The following is a 16,810-nucleotide window of genomic DNA, read 5'->3' on the forward strand; positions in this document are numbered from 1 at the left end:
GTGTCTTTTCTTGGCGTGCCATTGGCCCACGCTGGCAGCGTCGGCCAATGGCAGCCTAGCGCAGCCCTGCGTAGTCAGCGTTGTGTCCATGTCAGGGGGGTGGGGGTGGAGCGTTGCGCCAATGCCTCTGATGCACAAAAGGAGGCAATTGCCACTGGCAGTACTAGTGTACATCCGGTACTGCACTGGCAAATGCCTCCTTTTGAAACAACCACTATCCAGGGCAGCCGTAAGCAGGGAATGCGCAGCGGTATGTGTCCTATCCACTTTGGAGCAGAGTGGATTTTCTAAAGTACAGTATGGCGGGCGCAGCACTTTATAAAATCCAGTCCACGCCTTTTTGTAAACCCAGTAATGAGTACAGTAACTTTATTTAAACAGCACACTTTCTCATTTTTCTCATCTTCACACAGTGCCTCCGCTTGAAGACGAGGACACCCTGCCCTTGCGGGCCGTTACAGCCCCCACCGCCTCAGCCGCTCCGTCTGAGAGTAAGTCCTGTCATTTGTTTATTGAGTTTGTGTTTTTTTTTTTCTTTCTCTCCTACTGTAATTGTGTCTTTTCTTGGCGTGCCATTGGCTCACGCTGGCAGCGTCGGCCAATGGCAGCCTAGTGCAGCCCTGCGTAGTCAGCGTTGTGTCCATGTCAGGGGGGTGGGGGTGGAGCGTTGCGCCAATGCCTCTGATGCACAAAAGGAGGCAATTGCCACTGGCAGTACTAGTGTACATCCGGTACTGCACTGGCAAATGCCTCCTTTTGAAACAACCACTATCCAGGGCAGCCGTAAGCAGGGAATGCGCAGCGGTATGTGTCCTATCCACTTTGGAGCGGAGTGGATTTTCTAAAGTACAGTATGGCGGGCGCAGCACTTTATAAAATTCAGTCCACGCCTTTTTGTAAACCCAGTAATGAGTACAGTAACTTTATTTAAACAGCACACTTTCTCATTTTTCTCATTTTCACACAGTGCCTCCGCTTGAAGACCAGGGCACCCTGCCCTTGATGTGGCTGGACACCCCTCCTCGTCCTCTTTACCCCTTCCAATATAACAGTCCCTGTGCTTCCATCCGCCATGAAGAAGGTAAGCATTGCTGCGCATACTGTACAGTATATAGTAGGTGTGCGTAGCCCATTTTATTAGGGGGTGCACCATTCAAGGGGCATGTCAATCACTGGACATGTCCATCACCGCCTATTATTACACAAAATGCCACACACTTTAATGCCCATTAGAGATACTGTAATTACACACACAGTAATGCCAATTCCACATACTGTAATGCCATGCACAGTAATGTCCATTCCACATAATGCCACACACAGTAATGCCCATTCCACATAATGCCACCCAACATACAGTACAGTAATGCCAATTACACATAATGCCACACACCATAATGGCCAACACTCATACTGTAATGCTACACACAGTAATGACCATTTTACATAATGCTACACACCATACTGCCCATGACACATTATGCCAGGGCTTGACCAATGTTTGTAAAACAGGGATACAGTAATAGAAAATGTGCGTTCCAATGGTGCATGTCAAAAATTTACACCGTAATGCCGATTACATGTCACACAGCCAATACATACTGTAGTATACCACATGCCATAATGCCCATTACACGTTATGCCACACACCGTAATGCCCATTGCACTGCAAACTGTGATGCCCTCACTGTGATGCCCATTACATGGTACACCTCACACTTCGTAATGCCTATTACATGTCACACAGACATTACACATTATGCCTCAGACCGTGATGCCCATACAACATTAAGCCTCACACCGTGATGCCCATTACACATTATGCCACACACCATGATGCCCATCACACATAATGGTACACACAGTAATGGCCATTACACTGAATGCTATACACTATAATGGCCATTACACATTAGGCCACATACTGTATTGCCCATTACACATTATTTGACACACATTATGCAACACACCGTAATGCCCATTACATACTGTACTGTACAGTATTATGCCACACAACTGCGGCTTACCTACAGTGCATTCTCATTGCTAGATGTTACATGCTTGATGCCAGGGATTTATTGCTCGATGCCAGGGATTACATCTTATTGCCCTGGTCTACATGCTCCATTCCAGGTGTCTCATGCTCGTTGCCAGAGGGTGTGAAATGCTAATTGCCAGGGGGGTGGGGTGAACTGCTCATTTCCAGGGGTAACATGCATTTTACCAGGGGTTCCATGCTACCTGAGAAGGGGGTGGTTAAATGCTAATTGACAGTGGAAGTTTCATGCTCATTGCTTGGGGGCACACTGCACACACTTTCGGAAAGCATTAAGCACTCTTCGTATCAGATACCTGCCGGAGCCGCAGCCTTCTTCCTTTTTAAACTGCATTCCCACATGCCAGAGCCACAGCAGCCTCCTTCCCTTTTGAGCTGCTGCCATATGCTGCACGTCATTTTTGTAAAGCCACCCCCGCCCTATTTACAGTAATAAGAGTACGGTAAGTTTATTAACAGTAAACAGCACTTGTTCTCATTTTTGTCATTTTCCCACAGTGACTCCAATTGAAGACCAGGGCACCCTTCCAGCCCCCACCGCCTCAGCCGCTCCATCTGAGAGTAAGTCCTGTCATTTCTTTATTGAGTTTGTGTTTTTTTTTTTTTTTCTCTCCTACTGTAATTGTGTCTTTTCTTGGCGTGCCATTGGCCCACGCTGGTAGCGTGGGCCAATGGCAGCCTAGCGCAGCCCTGCATAGTCAGCGTTGTGTCCATGTCAGGGGGGTGGGGGTGGAGCGTTGCGCCAAGGCCTCTGATGCACAAAAGGAGGCAATTGCCACTGGCAGTACTAGTGTACATCAGGTACTGCACTGGCAAATGCCTCCTTTTGAAACAACCACTATCCAGGGCAGCCGTAAGCAGGGAATGCGCAGCGGTACATTACTGTATGTGTCCTATCCACTTTGGAGCAGAGTGGATTTTCTAAAGTACAGTATGGCGGGCGCAGCACTTTATAAAATTCAGTCCACGCCTTTTTGTAAAGCCACCCCCACCCTATTTACAGTACTAAGAGTACGGTAAGTTTATTAACAGTAAACAGCACTTGTTCTCATTTTTGACATTTTCCCACAGTGACTCCGATTGCAGACCAGGGCACCATAACAGCCCCCACCGCCTCAGCCGCTCCGTCTGAGAGTAAGTCCTGTCATTTCTTTATTGAGTTTGTGTTTTTTTTTTTCTTTCTCTCCTACAGTAATTGTGTCTTTTCTTGGCGTGCCATTGGCCCACGCTGGTACCCTGCGGGCATTCTACAGGCCCCCCCCACCAATTGTTAATGTTGATTTACAGTATTATGACCAAAGGACAATAAGTGAAAAGCCTAGGTTACGTATTATGTCCGTAACCAGCGTACCTTTTATACCTACAGTAGGTACGTGCGAACAAATCGTGGCGCAGCATAGCGTACCTTTATTGTGTATTATACACCAAAGAACCAATACCTTAATAATAGATCCCTTCGCAGTACTCTGTCTCTAATCTGCGAATACACCTTTAAGGACAGTGTCCGTAATATACCTTATCGCTATATGCGAATAACAGACGAGACCACAGTATAGAAGTAAGGAGATAGAAACTCCGTAAATGATGTATTAAAGTCCCTAATGGACAAAAGGGGGTTACAGGAATAGGAAATAACAGGTATAACAAGTAATACAATAGTCTAACAATAAGTATAATAATCAAGCTCTGCTAGGGGAAGAAAAACAGACACAGGATACAATCAGCCAACAATACACCGTTACACGTTATGCCACACATCGTAATGCCCATTGCACTGCAAACTGTGATGCCCTCACTGTGATGCCCATTACATGGTACACCTCACACTTCGTAATGCCTATTACATGTCACACAGACATTACACATTATGCCTCAGACCGTGATGCCCATTCAACATTAAGCCTCACACCGTGATGCCCATTACACATTATGCCACACACCATGATGCCCATCACACATAATGGTACACACAGTAATGGCCATTACACTGAATGCTATACACTATAATGGCCATTACACATTAGGCCACATACTGTATTGCCCATTACACATTATTTGACACACATTATGCCACACACCGTAATGCCCATTACATACTGTACTGTACAGTATTATGCCACACAACTGCGGCTTATCTACAGTGCATTCTCATTGCTAGATGTTACATGCTTGATGCCAGGGATTTATTGCTCGATGCCAGGGATTACATCTTATTGCCCTGGCAGCAACCTCCTTCCCTTTTGAGCTGCTGCCATATGCTGCACGTCATATCGCACACTTACTGTACTTTACAGTAATAACCATACAGTAACTAGTGTATTACAAGTAATAATAATACTACAGTAATAAAAACTTTATTTTTAAAGTATATTTTCTCATTTTTCCACAGTGCCAAGGGTACAAGAGGACGAGGCAGCCTCCACCCCTCATCCAAATCCACCCATGGATAGAGGTAAAGTACAGTACAGTATACTGTAGTAATAGTAATGCTTACTGTACTGTACAGTATTTCTGTTCTAAAACTGTACATTGTTTGTTTGTTTATTTTCACAGAAGAATTAAGAAGAGTGGTGCAAATGCTGCAGGGGATAATACATCAGATTTTCAATTTATTATTACGATTAATATAATTTTTTTTTTTTTTTAATAAAAAATTTATAACAATCATTACTGTCAGTACGTTTCATTAAAGATGGTTTGCAGTTTGTAATTATTACAGTACAGTCTACTGGGCAGGTGTCAGTACAGTACATCTTTCCAAAACTTCTTTACACAGTACCATACAATTTGAATCATGTGTGGGGACTTCAAATACAGTATAATAAAAAATAAAATAAAAAAAACACAGCACATTAATTTAAACAGGACAAAGTCATACAGTATTTTAGGTACAATAATTTAAAGTACTGTTGGTCACAACAAAGCTTTTTGCAAGGCGTGGCTGTCCTTTGTTCTCTATCCAAAACACGCTTGATTTTGCTCATTGTAGAGTGGCATGTGGTGGATAAGGGGAGAAGAAAAAAGAATAGCGTTAGTACTGAATGGTCACAAGGGTTTCGGGGGGGGGGGACATGTTGGCAGGGGAAGGGGATGGGAGAGAGGGAGAGAGATAATGTACAGTAAGATCATAAACGTACTTTTTTTCCATTTCATTGCCAGTCCTTTGTTCTCGGTCCCAAACACGCTTGATTTTGCTCATGGTAGAGTGTCATGGTGGATAATGGGAGAGAAGAATAAAGAATAACGTTAGTACTGAATGGTCACAAGGGTTTCGGGGGGGGGGAGACACATGTTGGCAGGGGATGGGAGAGAGATACAGTAATGTACAGTAAGATCATAAACGTACTTTTTTTCCATTTCATTGCCAGTCCTTTGTTCTCGGTCCCAAACTCGCTTGATTTTGCTCATGGTAGAGTGTCATGGTGGATAATGGGAGAGAAGAATAAAGAATAACGTTAGTACTGAATGGTCACAAGGGTTTCGGGGGGGGGGGGGGGAGACACATGTTGGCAGGGGAAGGGGATGGGAGAGAGGGAGAGAGATACAGTAATGTACAGTAAGATCATAAACGTACTTTTTTTCCATTTCATTGCCAGTCCTTTGTTCTCGGTCCCAAACTCGCTTGATTTTGCTCATTGTAGAGTGGCATGTGGTGGATAAGGGGAGAAGAAAAAAGAATAGCATTAGTACTGAATGGTCACAAGGTTTTCGGGGGGGGGGGGGGGGGGGGACATGTTGGCAGGGGAAGGGGATGGGAGAGAGGGAGAGAGATAATGTACAGTAAGATCATAAACTTACTTTTTTTCCATTTCATTGCCTGTCCTTTGTTCTCTGTCCCAAACACGCTTGATTTTGCTCATGGTAGAGTGTCATGGTGGATAATGGGAGAGAAGAATAAAGAATAACGTTAGTACTGAATGGTCACAAGGGTTTCGGGGGGGGGGGGGGAAACATGTTGGCAGGGGAAGGGGATGGGAGAGAGATACAGTAATGTACAGTAAGATCATAAACGTACTTTTTTTCCATTTCATTGCCTGTCCTTTGTTCTGTGAGTACTGTAGATGCCAGTTTGAAGAGACGCTTCCAGTTGCTGTGCTACAGTAAGCACGTCCAGCGTGTAACTCTGGGCATCCGTAGCAATCCATTTAAAGTGCCCTTTATCTTTGTACAATCAGCCTTTGTAAGCTCAAATTTCCCCATGAGCCGTGTCACTATATCGAGGCGCAGATTTTCTGGGATTGCAAATTTATTACGTTGCCCATCATAATTGACCCGATTGCACCAATTCTTATACAGGTCAAAAGAAACATGCTCTTGGAAAATCTGTTGTGCATAACGGTGCATTTCCATCTTCGCTGCTTCAAAGAGAGTGTTGACACCCTCAGCTGTGATGACTTTGAGTGGCATGTCAGGCAAGGAAATCCCCACAGCGCACAATTCTTTGGGTATGCTTCTAGGTGTTCTTTCATGTAGAGGTGATGTTCTCTGATGTTGAGGTAAGGTTGCGACGATCATATTTCCAGGGGACAATTGGGATGATGCAACCATTGCAGTGTCCATGTTGTTAGAAGCTTGGGATGGTGCATTGTGTCTGTCAGCCAACCAGTGAGATGTCAGTGGGGTACTTGTTAAGTTGGTCTGACGTTGTTGTGTATCTGAAGCATTATGTGTGGCAGGCAACCAGTGAGATGACACTGGTGTTGTGTCCATGTTCACCAATTCATTTGGTAAAACAGTTTCTGTGTCCACGCTAGGGCTGGCCAATCGGTTGGATGAAGCTGGTGTCATCTCCAAATCAGAAAAGTGGAAAGATGTGGTTGGTTGGGTCATTTCCAAGTCAAAATCCTCTGTTTCAAATGCATCAGGGCAGTCAAATTGTGATTGTACTGGATTAGATGTTGTGGGTGTAATGGGTGGCCCTGTAGCAGCTTGCCATTGTTTGGCTTGAGCAAGCATGTCATTCAGACCTCCTGACAGCACTTTAATTTGTCCTGTCAGTACATGAATTTCCGCTTTCAGTTCATCCACATGTACAGACAGTCCATTGTTTTGGGTTTCCAGGCGGGTCATCTTGCCCAAAATGTCTCTCACCAGCCCTGTGCAGCTACATTGTGGTGGGTTGTGATCCAGAAAGTTAAGTTTCCTATGGGACGGTGATTGAGATTTTTGTTCAAGAGGTGTAATGTGAAGCTCCAAAGGGTGCAAGTCATTATCTACGGGAACTGACACATCTGTCACTGTGTTAATGTCTTGCTGTGCATCAGTGTTAATGTCTTGCACCAGACAGTCATCGTGAGATTCTCCTGTAGTCGCGAACAAAGACTTGTTCTTGGCCTTGGCATTTTTCCGTAGTTTGACAACAGGAATATTTTCTTTTCCTGCTTTCTTCTTAACGATATTATTTTTAATGTTTGGCACTAATGCAGCCATTCTCTTGGGACATGCAAGTGTAGGTTCTCCAGAATAGAATTTTTTTGTTTTCACCATCTTCAGTAGGCAGTGCACTCTACAATACACAACAATAAGATTCAAGTTAATACAGTACATACAGTACAGTACAGTACATTAGTTACAGTACAATACAGTAGCATACAGTATTGTATTATGGTATTACAGTAGTGAAAATTAGGTACTTGTGACTTATTTGGGCGCCCGATTTTCTTCATCGCACCTAAAAATCGCGTCAAATTGCATCGCATACAATCATACAATTGACCCCATTTTTTATTGTATTCCCACCCTGATGGCTAAATGCCCCCATTGTTAACGCCACCCCACTTGCGCTCGCCACACTATATAAAATCAACTCCACGCCGACGTGGATTGTGGGGGTATGAAAAGGTCGGAGGACGCGTAACACCGCCGCTCGCCACGCTTTGGGTTGGCGTTGATAGTGGGGTGGCGTTAACAATGGGGGCATTTAGCCATCAGGGTGGGAATACAATTAAAAATGGGGTCTGGGGGGCCATTTCACATATGAAACAGGCATCTGGGTACATCTGTACATACAGTATTAAAATCGCATCAAATCGCATCGCATGCAATACAATAGCATACAATGCAACAGCAATTTTCTCTTCAAAGGAATTTCAAGGGAAATCGCATCAAATCGCATGCTTAGGGTACTGGCATACAATTTCAACATTGGCTGCCCAGATACTGTAAGTCACAAGTACCGAAAATTATGTGACCGTACTGCATAGACATGAGCTTTTTTTTTCAATAAAAGGGATGAAGCGATAAACAAAAGTACAGTACGTTAACAGATGGGGCTTAGACAGACAGACTAGGAGGGGTGGAGGCAGGGGTGGGCTGGGCCGGGGGGCAGGGTGCCATCTGCCCCCCAGGCCGCTCTGGCAGGTGTGCTGCGGGCCGCGCCGCCGCGCCCGTTTCTGAGGCCGCATTGCCGTTTTTTTTTTTTTTTCACTGCCGGCGGCCATGTTCCTGTGGTTTTTTAAATGATGTCTGAGGCCACAGCAACATGGCCGCCGGCCTCCACGGCTACGTGGAGGAGGGCTCCGGCCGGCAGCCTGTTCCCTCTTATCCCCAGTGGCAGTCGGCAGACGCTGGGTGCGGTGTGGACGTCATGACGTTGACGCCTCCCACCCACGCGTCTGCACTCAGAGACTGGAGGAAGGCTGGGGCCGCCCGCAGAGCAATTCGTGGGGGACGCTTCAGGAGGCCGCAGAGAGGGGAACAGAAATTTGTGGAGCCGCAGCAGGACAGGAGGAGCCTGGTCGAGGATAAAACACAGGATAGTAGTAAGTTAACATGATCTAAAACGACATACAGTACAGTATCTGCTGTGCTGTTTCATGTATATTAATAATAATGCAATGACACCACAGGCTGCTCCACCTGTATAATAATTTGTGTCATGGCATTACTATTAATAATAGTAATGCCATGACACAAATTATTATACAGGGGGAGCAGCCTGTGGTCATGGCATTACTTTTATATTATACAGGTGGAGCACCCTGTGGTGTCATTATTATTGTACAGGGGGAGCAGCCTGTGGTGTCATGGCATTATGCCATGACACCACAGGCTGCTCCCTCTGCATAATAATAATGCCATGACACCACAGGCTGCTACCCCTGTATACTGTAATATAAAAGTAATGCCATGACACCACAGACTGCTCCCTCTGTATAATAATAATGCAATGACACCACAGGCTGCTCCCCCTGTATAATAATTTGTGTCATGGTATTACTATTGTTACAGTATATTATACAGCGGGAGTAGCCTGTGGTGTCATTGCATTATTATTATACAGCAGGAACAGCATGTGGTGTCATTGCATTATTATTATTATTATACAGAGGGAGCAGCCAGTGGTGTCATGGCATTACTTTTACTGTATATTATACAGGGGGAGCCACCTGTGGTGTCATACAGTAATTATTATTGTACAGGGGGAGCAGACTGTGGTGTCATGGCATTATGCCATGACACCACAGGCTGCTCCCTCTGTATAATAATAATGCCATGACACCACAGGCTGCTCCCCCTGTATAATATAAAAGTAATGCCATGACACCACAGGCTGCTCCCTCTGTATAATAATAATAATGCAATGACACCACATGCTGTTCCTGCTGTATAATAATAATGCAATGAATTAATAAAAAATTTAATAAAAAAAATCAAAAAATAAACTGGTACAGTATTCTGGTTCTCCGGATACCTGTAATCTAGTATTACTGTAATTACTGTACAGTACTTACAATACTGTACGAACACCCACAGCTAGGGGATTTTGTACACAGCTAGGGGATTTTTTTACACAAATACAGTATGACTGAGTCTGCGAAATAGTCTATTACTATGCGCAAAAATCCCCCCACCTGCGAAAAAATACGTTACTGTATTTACAGTATTACACCAACAGTATTTACAGTTGCACAGATTATACGAGAATACCCATAGTAGCAGCCTGCCAGTAGTAGCCCACCCTAATAGAGTCTTGTCATCGCTAGTCGGGGATCTGCGGCCTACAGTATACACACCAGGCAATTTTAACACGTACAATATTCTAAATGGCGCTATCTCTACTGCACTGCACTGTACTGTATGTGGCATCCATGTTGATTCCTAAAATGGCGGAAAATCACGATACCACGTGATCCTATTGCTGTGACTACAGTACTTCAATTACAAGTACAGTATGCGGGAAAAAATGCGAAATGATGCGTTATTTACGGTATTACAACAATTTTACTGACAATACCCCAATCCAGGATTTATTACACATTATACGGACAATACCAATAGCGGCAGCCTGCAGTAGCCTAATAAAGTATTATCATCGCTTTGTCGGGGAACTCTAGACCATACACACCAGGCAATTTTCAGATGAAAAACGTCTAGTGTGTATGATCCTCAAGAGAATCATGCACTGTTCATTATGGTACTTACTGTATGTAAGTACTGTATGTAAGTACCTGAAGCAGAAGTGCAGTAAGGGGGAGGGAAAGTTGATCCTGCCCTCGCAAATGTAGCGGGGGATCTGCGTCCCATACACACTAGGCAATTTTAACACATTGAACAATATTCCACATGGCGCTATCTCTACTGCACTGTGCAGCCATCTCGATTCCCAACATGGCTGAAAATCACGATACTGTATCACATGTGCTCCTATTACTGACTGAGCCTGCGAAACAGTCTGTAAACATGAGAAAAACACCGGTCCCCTCGTTTGAGGAAAAAATACGTGTTTTACGGTATTACACCAATGGTATTACGGAGAGAACTAGTATTTAGCAGCCTACAGTAGCCCACCCTAATAGAGTACTGTCATCGCTAGTCGGGGATTTGCGGCCCATACACACCAGGCAATTTTAACACATTGTACAATATTCTCAATGGCGCTATCTCTACTGCACTGCCCTGAACATCAAAAATCACGATATCACTACTCGATACTGTATACAGTAAGTCTGCGAAACAGACTCTAGTATTTACGGACAATACCCATAGCGGCAGCCTGCAGTATCTGAATACAGTATACACAGCAGGCGATTGTATACAGTATTCTGCACCGGGTGCATTTGAACAGTAGGGAAAGAAGGGAAACATCTTCATTCAGGGAAGGGTGGGAACCAAGCGCTTCCGCGCAGGGACCGTTTTGTAGTGCTGCTTACTGTATACTGTAATGCAGCAATCAGTGAAATGTACAAATGACTGTACTACTGTATAGTGTACTTACTGCTCCAGCGAGAAGATACAGTAATGTTCTTGCGGAAGGAAGGCAGTATGATGGTAAAACTTGGTAGAAACACGAACGCAGCAACAACTTGACTTCAGCAGAATTAATAGTCCAGGTGTACAGGTACAATCTCGTGCTTGTATACAGGCAAGAGATGAAGAGACTATCCGTAGCAATTCTACACGGTTTAGATGCAGAAAAACAAACTGGATTGTTTGACAATTTTAATATCTGTAGCTGAATTTATGCTGGCAGAGACAAAGGAAATCCTTCATGAAGCTGATAGGTGCATTTGAATTATGTACAATTACCAGCGAAACAAAAAGGCAGACTGCAATTAACATATGACTGCAATCAACATCTTATTGTCTGAGGTGTCGGTCTGTGTCTGAGTTTGGAGAAATCTATTGTTGCGGAAAAAAAACGTTCTCTGTAGCGCAGTATGTACAGTATGGGTATTAACTATCGTTTGTGTTTGTGGAAAAGTCCGAAAGAATTTGATAAGCACCAACTACTGTAACTACAGTACCTGTATTAGTTTAAAAAAAAAAAAAAAAAGTTTAAAAAATACAAATATAATGTAACCAACTGAGGATCGAACTACTGATACTGAGACAGTGAAGCCGAGCCTCTACCCGCTAGGCCACTATTGCCTGTGATTTTACTGCTGGCAGATGGTTAGCATTGCTTCTGCACCAATTAAATACAGTTCATGACCAGCCAGTACGTCACTGCGGCTGCGAATAAAATAAAATACCTCTGTCCGTAAAGTAAGGACAAAATCCGTAGTGTAAAGTATGATACTGTAGGTCCTCAAATAATGTTTTAAGTAGTCATCCAGCTATAGCAAAGGTTAGCATGGCTTCTGTACCAATTACATAAATGACCGTACGTAGCTGCTTCTGCGAATAAATACTGTACTAACAATCTGTCCGTAAAGTAAGGACAAAATCCGTAGTGAAAAGTGGCTGGTTAGCAATGGTTAGCGAATTTAATCCCGAAACACGGTCCTCAAGGCAAGGAGTTTTACCTGAAAAGCTAAATCTATTTTGCGAAAAAAAAACGTTCTCTGTAGCGCAGTACAGTATGTATGGGTATTAACTATCGTGTACTGTACATGGAGGCCTGCCATTGTGAATTTTTGTTTGTGGAAAAGTCAGAAAGAATTTGATAAGCACCAACTACTGTAACTACAGTACCTGTATTAGTTTAAAAAAAAAAAGAACGTTTAAAAAATAAAAATATAATGTAACCAACTGAGGATCGAACTACTGATACTGAGATACAGTAGTGAAGCCGTGCCTCTACCCGCTAGGCCACTATTGCCTGTGATTTTACCGCTGACAGATGGTTAGCATGGCTTCTGCACCAATCAAATACAGTTCATGACCATCCAGTACGTCACTGCGGCTGCGAATAAAATAAAATAACTCTGTCCGTAAAGTAAGGACAAAATCCGTAGTGTAAAGTATGATACTGTAGGTCCTCCAATAATGTTTTAAGTAGTCATCCAGCTATAGCAAAGGTTAGCATGGCTTCTGTTCCAATTACATAAATGACCGTACGTAGCTGCTTCTGCGAATAAATACTGTACTAACAATCTGTCCGTAAAGTAAGGACAAAATCCGTAGTGAAAAGTGGCTGGTTAGCAATGGTTAGCGAATTTAATCCCGAAACACGGTCCTCAAGGCAAGGAGTTTTACCTGAAAAGCTAAATCTATTTTGCGAAAAAAACCGTTCTCTGTAGCGCAGTATGTATGGGTATTAACTATCGTGTACTGTACATGGAGGCCTGCCATTGTGAATTTTTGTTTGTGGAAAAGTCCGAAAGATTTTGATAAGCACCAACTATTGTAACTACAGTACCTGTATTAGTTAAAAAAAAAAAAAAAGAACGTTTAAAAAATAAAAATATAATGTAACCAACTGAGGATCGAACTACTGATACTGAGATAGTGAAGCCGTGCCTCTACCCGCTAGGCCACTATTGCCTGTGATTTTACTGCTGGCAGATGGTTAGCATGGCTTCTGCACCAATCAAATACAGTTCATGACCATCCAGTACGTCACTGCAGCTGCGAATAAAATAAAATAACTCTGTCCGTAAAGTAAGGACAAAATCCGTAGTGTAAAGTATGATACTGTAGGTCCTCCAATAATGTTTTAAGTAGTCATCCAGCTATAGCAAAGGTTAGCATGGCTTCTGTACCAATTACATAAATGACCGTACGTAGCTGCTTCTGCGAATAAATACTGTACAAACTCTGTCCGTAAAGTAAGGACAAAATCCGTAGTGAAAAGTCGTGGCGGCCACTGTTTTGTAGAAGAGATTTTTTACGCATGCGCTGTACTGTTTGGGAAAAGTGACATCTGGTGGTCAATGAGTGTAAGTGCAGGTTACATTTACAAGATTACGTTACGTTATAACGCGATCTATAACGGGACTATAGCGCAAGGAGCAGGCGCGATTTGCATGGCGCACTTTATGCGCAACGCAGCCACGATGTACTTGGGCAGAACTGTATGTCTTTTGGCTACAATACAAAGATTGCGTGCAAAATAGTGGCCATGGCCTTAGGACATTGCTCAAACATCCTTGTAGCTCTAAAGGTGCATACACACTCGAAGAAACTGTGCATGAAAGATATTGGTGACAGATTTCCCTTGAACTTCCCAGAGTTGTTTACAAAACAGATGGTACATGTACACGAAAGATTTTTTCAACAGATGACAGATTTTCTTGAAAGATGAAAGATTTTTATGAAAGATAAACAAGCAGGCTAATTTAAATACTGGGCCGGCTTACAGGGGGGGTGGGCACAGCTTCTAGAGGGGATAAATAGAGTCGGCCATTTTAACTCTTTCCATTTATGCTCTGTGGCCAGTTTGGTTTGGATAATACCTCCCAAACACTGTTGCACAGCTAATTTCTGGATTTTGTGATGGATCATTATCATTACCAACTGATGACAGCATATGCTGGAGTTGCACTGATACATGATCAGGACAGGTCAGAGAAGCGGAGAAGGATTCAGTCTTGCTGGACGAAGGAGTGGCTCTTCTGGAGGGATTCTCTGTCTCACATGGTGCTGCTTTCTGAGCTGCGTGAAAAGAACCCACATGACTACAGGAATTTTCTTTGCATGGACGACGCCACCTTCAGTGAGTTGTTGGGTGTAGTGAGGTCTCGCATCCAGAGGCAGGATACTAGGCTGCGGAGGGCCATACCTGCTGAGGAGAGGCTGATTCCTAGCCAATGGCCGATCTTTGCAGGACTTGAAGTTCGGGTCTGTTATCTCACCACAGGCTTTGGGGCTTATTATACCCGAGACCTGCAAAGCAATTTATTCTGTACTCAGGCAGCAGTACTTCAAGGTAAGAACAGGGCCGGTGCAAGGCATCTAGGCGCCCTAGGCAAACCTACAGGATACCGCCCCCCCCCCCTACCAACTTCTCACATACACAATTGACTTTTAACATTTTTATTAGCTATATTTTTAGATTAACATAAATTATAGCAACAATAAATACCATGTAACAGTAACATCAATAACTGGCAAATTTTACAGGAAATGTACTGGAAGAAGTGCAATAATAAATAATACTATAAAAGTAGCAGCAATAACATTAACAATGTACAGGAAATGTACTGGAAGAAGTGCAACAATAAATAATACTATAAAAGTAGCAGCAATAACATTAACAATGTACTGGTAATGTACTGGAAGAAGTGCAACAATAAATAATACTATAAAAGTAGCAGCAATAACATTAACAATGTACAGGAAATGTACTGGAAGAAGTGCAACAATAAATAATACTATAAAAGTAGCAGCAATAACATTAACAATGTACTGGAAATGTACTGGAAGAAGTGCAACAATAAATAATACTATAATAGTAGCAGCAATAACATTAACAATGTACTGGAAGAAGTGCAACAAACAAAAAAACAGTATAACAGCAGCAATAACATTAACACTTTGTACTGGAAGTGTACTGAAAAAAAAATGCAGCCATAAATTAGATTTTTACTTTCCGTGCCTTCAATTTAGCAAATTTAGAGACAAGCTCTTCGAGATCCGCTTTTAGACAGATCTCATGTTCTATTGACAAAAGAGAGAGACCAACAAGTCTTTCTTGCATCATGGAAGATCGAATATATGTTTTATTCAACTTGAGCTTTGAAAAGCTTCTCTCACCACTGGCCACAGACACAGGGAGGGTCAGAAGGATTCGAAGAGCGATACATGTGTTTGGGACAATATCTGTCAGCTCACTTTTACACAAAAAGTTTAATACACCTTGTGGAGGTGTAAACTCTGGAACTCGTCTTGCAATACTTTGCAATTCACTACATAAATCAGATGCATCAATGTCTTTGGAGTCCCCATGTTGTAAAGCTTGCTCTAACTTGCAACAATCTTCCATAATTTCCATCGTTGTTCTATTCTGTAAACTATGAACATTATAAAGGAAGCCAAACACAGAACTGATTTGATTTATCTGTGTGAATCTTTCTTCAACTGATTGTATAGCTGTATCAAGCACAGCAAAATAAAACTCTACTTTGAATTTTTCCTTTGGGCTTCGGATAGGTGCATCCTCTGCTTCATAGATGAACTGTTTCCTCTTTGTACTAATGCGAACAGGTTCTGCATCAAACTGCGCTGGTACCTCGAATGCTTCAGCAAGTTTGCCAGCCTCGTCCAGTGCTTTTCCAAACCCTTCATCACTCCTGCAGTCTACAAGAAATTTCTTTGTTTCATTCAATTGTTTAATGGCATTGTGTAGGTCATATTCCTTTGTCTGAAGCTGTTTGCTAGTCATATTGACCTCAAACAATATACGATGCCAAACCACCAGAGAAACCATAAACGGAAAAGTCGAAATGGCTTTTGAAAGACCTTGTGCCTGTGTTCTCGTGGTGTTGCCAGATGCTCCAGTGAGGGTATGGTCATTATAGATTTCAATTAGGGCATCATAAATCTCACCAAGCTGAAAGCGTAGAGGTTTCAAAGCATCAATTCGACTTTCCCATCTTGTGTCACTCAATGGCTTAACTGTTAGACTAGGCACATAGCGCATTAGAACTTCCCATCGACGTGGGGATGCGGAGAAGTACACATACACATGTTGTACTAAATCAAAGAAGGCTGTGGCCGCCAAACAACACTTAGCAGCATCATTCACAACTAAATTTAAAGAATGTGAACTGCAAGGAACAAACAACGCTCTTGGGTTAACATCTATAATTCTTCGTTGCACACCATTTTCCTTCCCTTTCATATTGCTTCCATTATCGTAGCCTTGGCCACGTAAATTTCCAACAGGTAATGACATCTCTTCTAACTGGTGAAGGATAATTTCTGTCATACCAGCACCACTAGTTTCCTTTAGTGGCAGAAATCCTACGAAATGTTCTTTTATGCACACAGGTTCATGATCATCAGGTAATGAAGCTATGTTCACAAAGCGAAGGATCATGGTCATTTGTTCAACGTTGCTTACATCAGGTGTACAATCAACAATTATTG

The 16,810-nt window shown here is 42.9% G+C and overlaps 2 protein-coding genes across 2 annotated transcripts; one reads left to right on the plus strand and one right to left on the minus strand.

Moving 5' to 3' along the window:
• The first annotated feature begins 422 nt into the window (after positions 1–422).
• LOC146021304 (uncharacterized) lies at positions 423–4,686 on the plus strand. The gene is made up of 6 exons (XM_083155098.1): positions 423–491; positions 968–1,081; positions 2,555–2,617; positions 3,128–3,190; positions 4,446–4,508; positions 4,610–4,686. Coding segments are annotated over exons 1-6 (381 nt in total). The 5' UTR covers positions 423–490.
• Positions 4,687–6,085: 1,399 nt separating this feature from the next.
• On the minus strand, positions 6,086–11,288 carry LOC146019635 (uncharacterized). The gene is made up of 2 exons (XM_083152140.1): positions 11,274–11,288; positions 6,086–7,562 (listed from the first exon to the last, which is right to left on the minus strand). Exon 2 carries the CDS (start codon positions 7,541–7,543, stop codon positions 6,152–6,154), a length of 1,392 nt encoding a protein of 463 aa, XP_083008266.1. The 5' UTR covers positions 7,544–7,562; positions 11,274–11,288; the 3' UTR covers positions 6,086–6,151.
• Between the last annotated feature and the right edge of the window lie 5,522 nt (positions 11,289–16,810).

The sequence above is a fragment of the Crinia signifera genome, chromosome 7, assembly GCF_055691185.1.
Source record: "Crinia signifera chromosome 7, ASM5569118v1, whole genome shotgun sequence".
Classification (NCBI taxonomy): domain Eukaryota; kingdom Metazoa; phylum Chordata; class Amphibia; order Anura; family Myobatrachidae; genus Crinia; species Crinia signifera.

Bases quoted from the DNA above. Each gene is read 5' to 3' on its own strand.
- LOC146021304 (XM_083155098.1), top strand. The intron at 2,618-3,127 runs GTAAGTCCTGTC...ATTTTCCCACAG, and splicing joins CTCAGCCGCTCCATCTGAGA to TGACTCCGATTGCAGACCAG. The intron at 3,191-4,445 runs GTAAGTCCTGTC...ATTTTTCCACAG, and splicing joins CTCAGCCGCTCCGTCTGAGA to TGCCAAGGGTACAAGAGGAC.
- LOC146019635 (XM_083152140.1), bottom strand. From the start codon at position 7,543: ATGGTGAAAACAAAAAAATTCTATTCTGGAGAACCTACACTTGCATGT.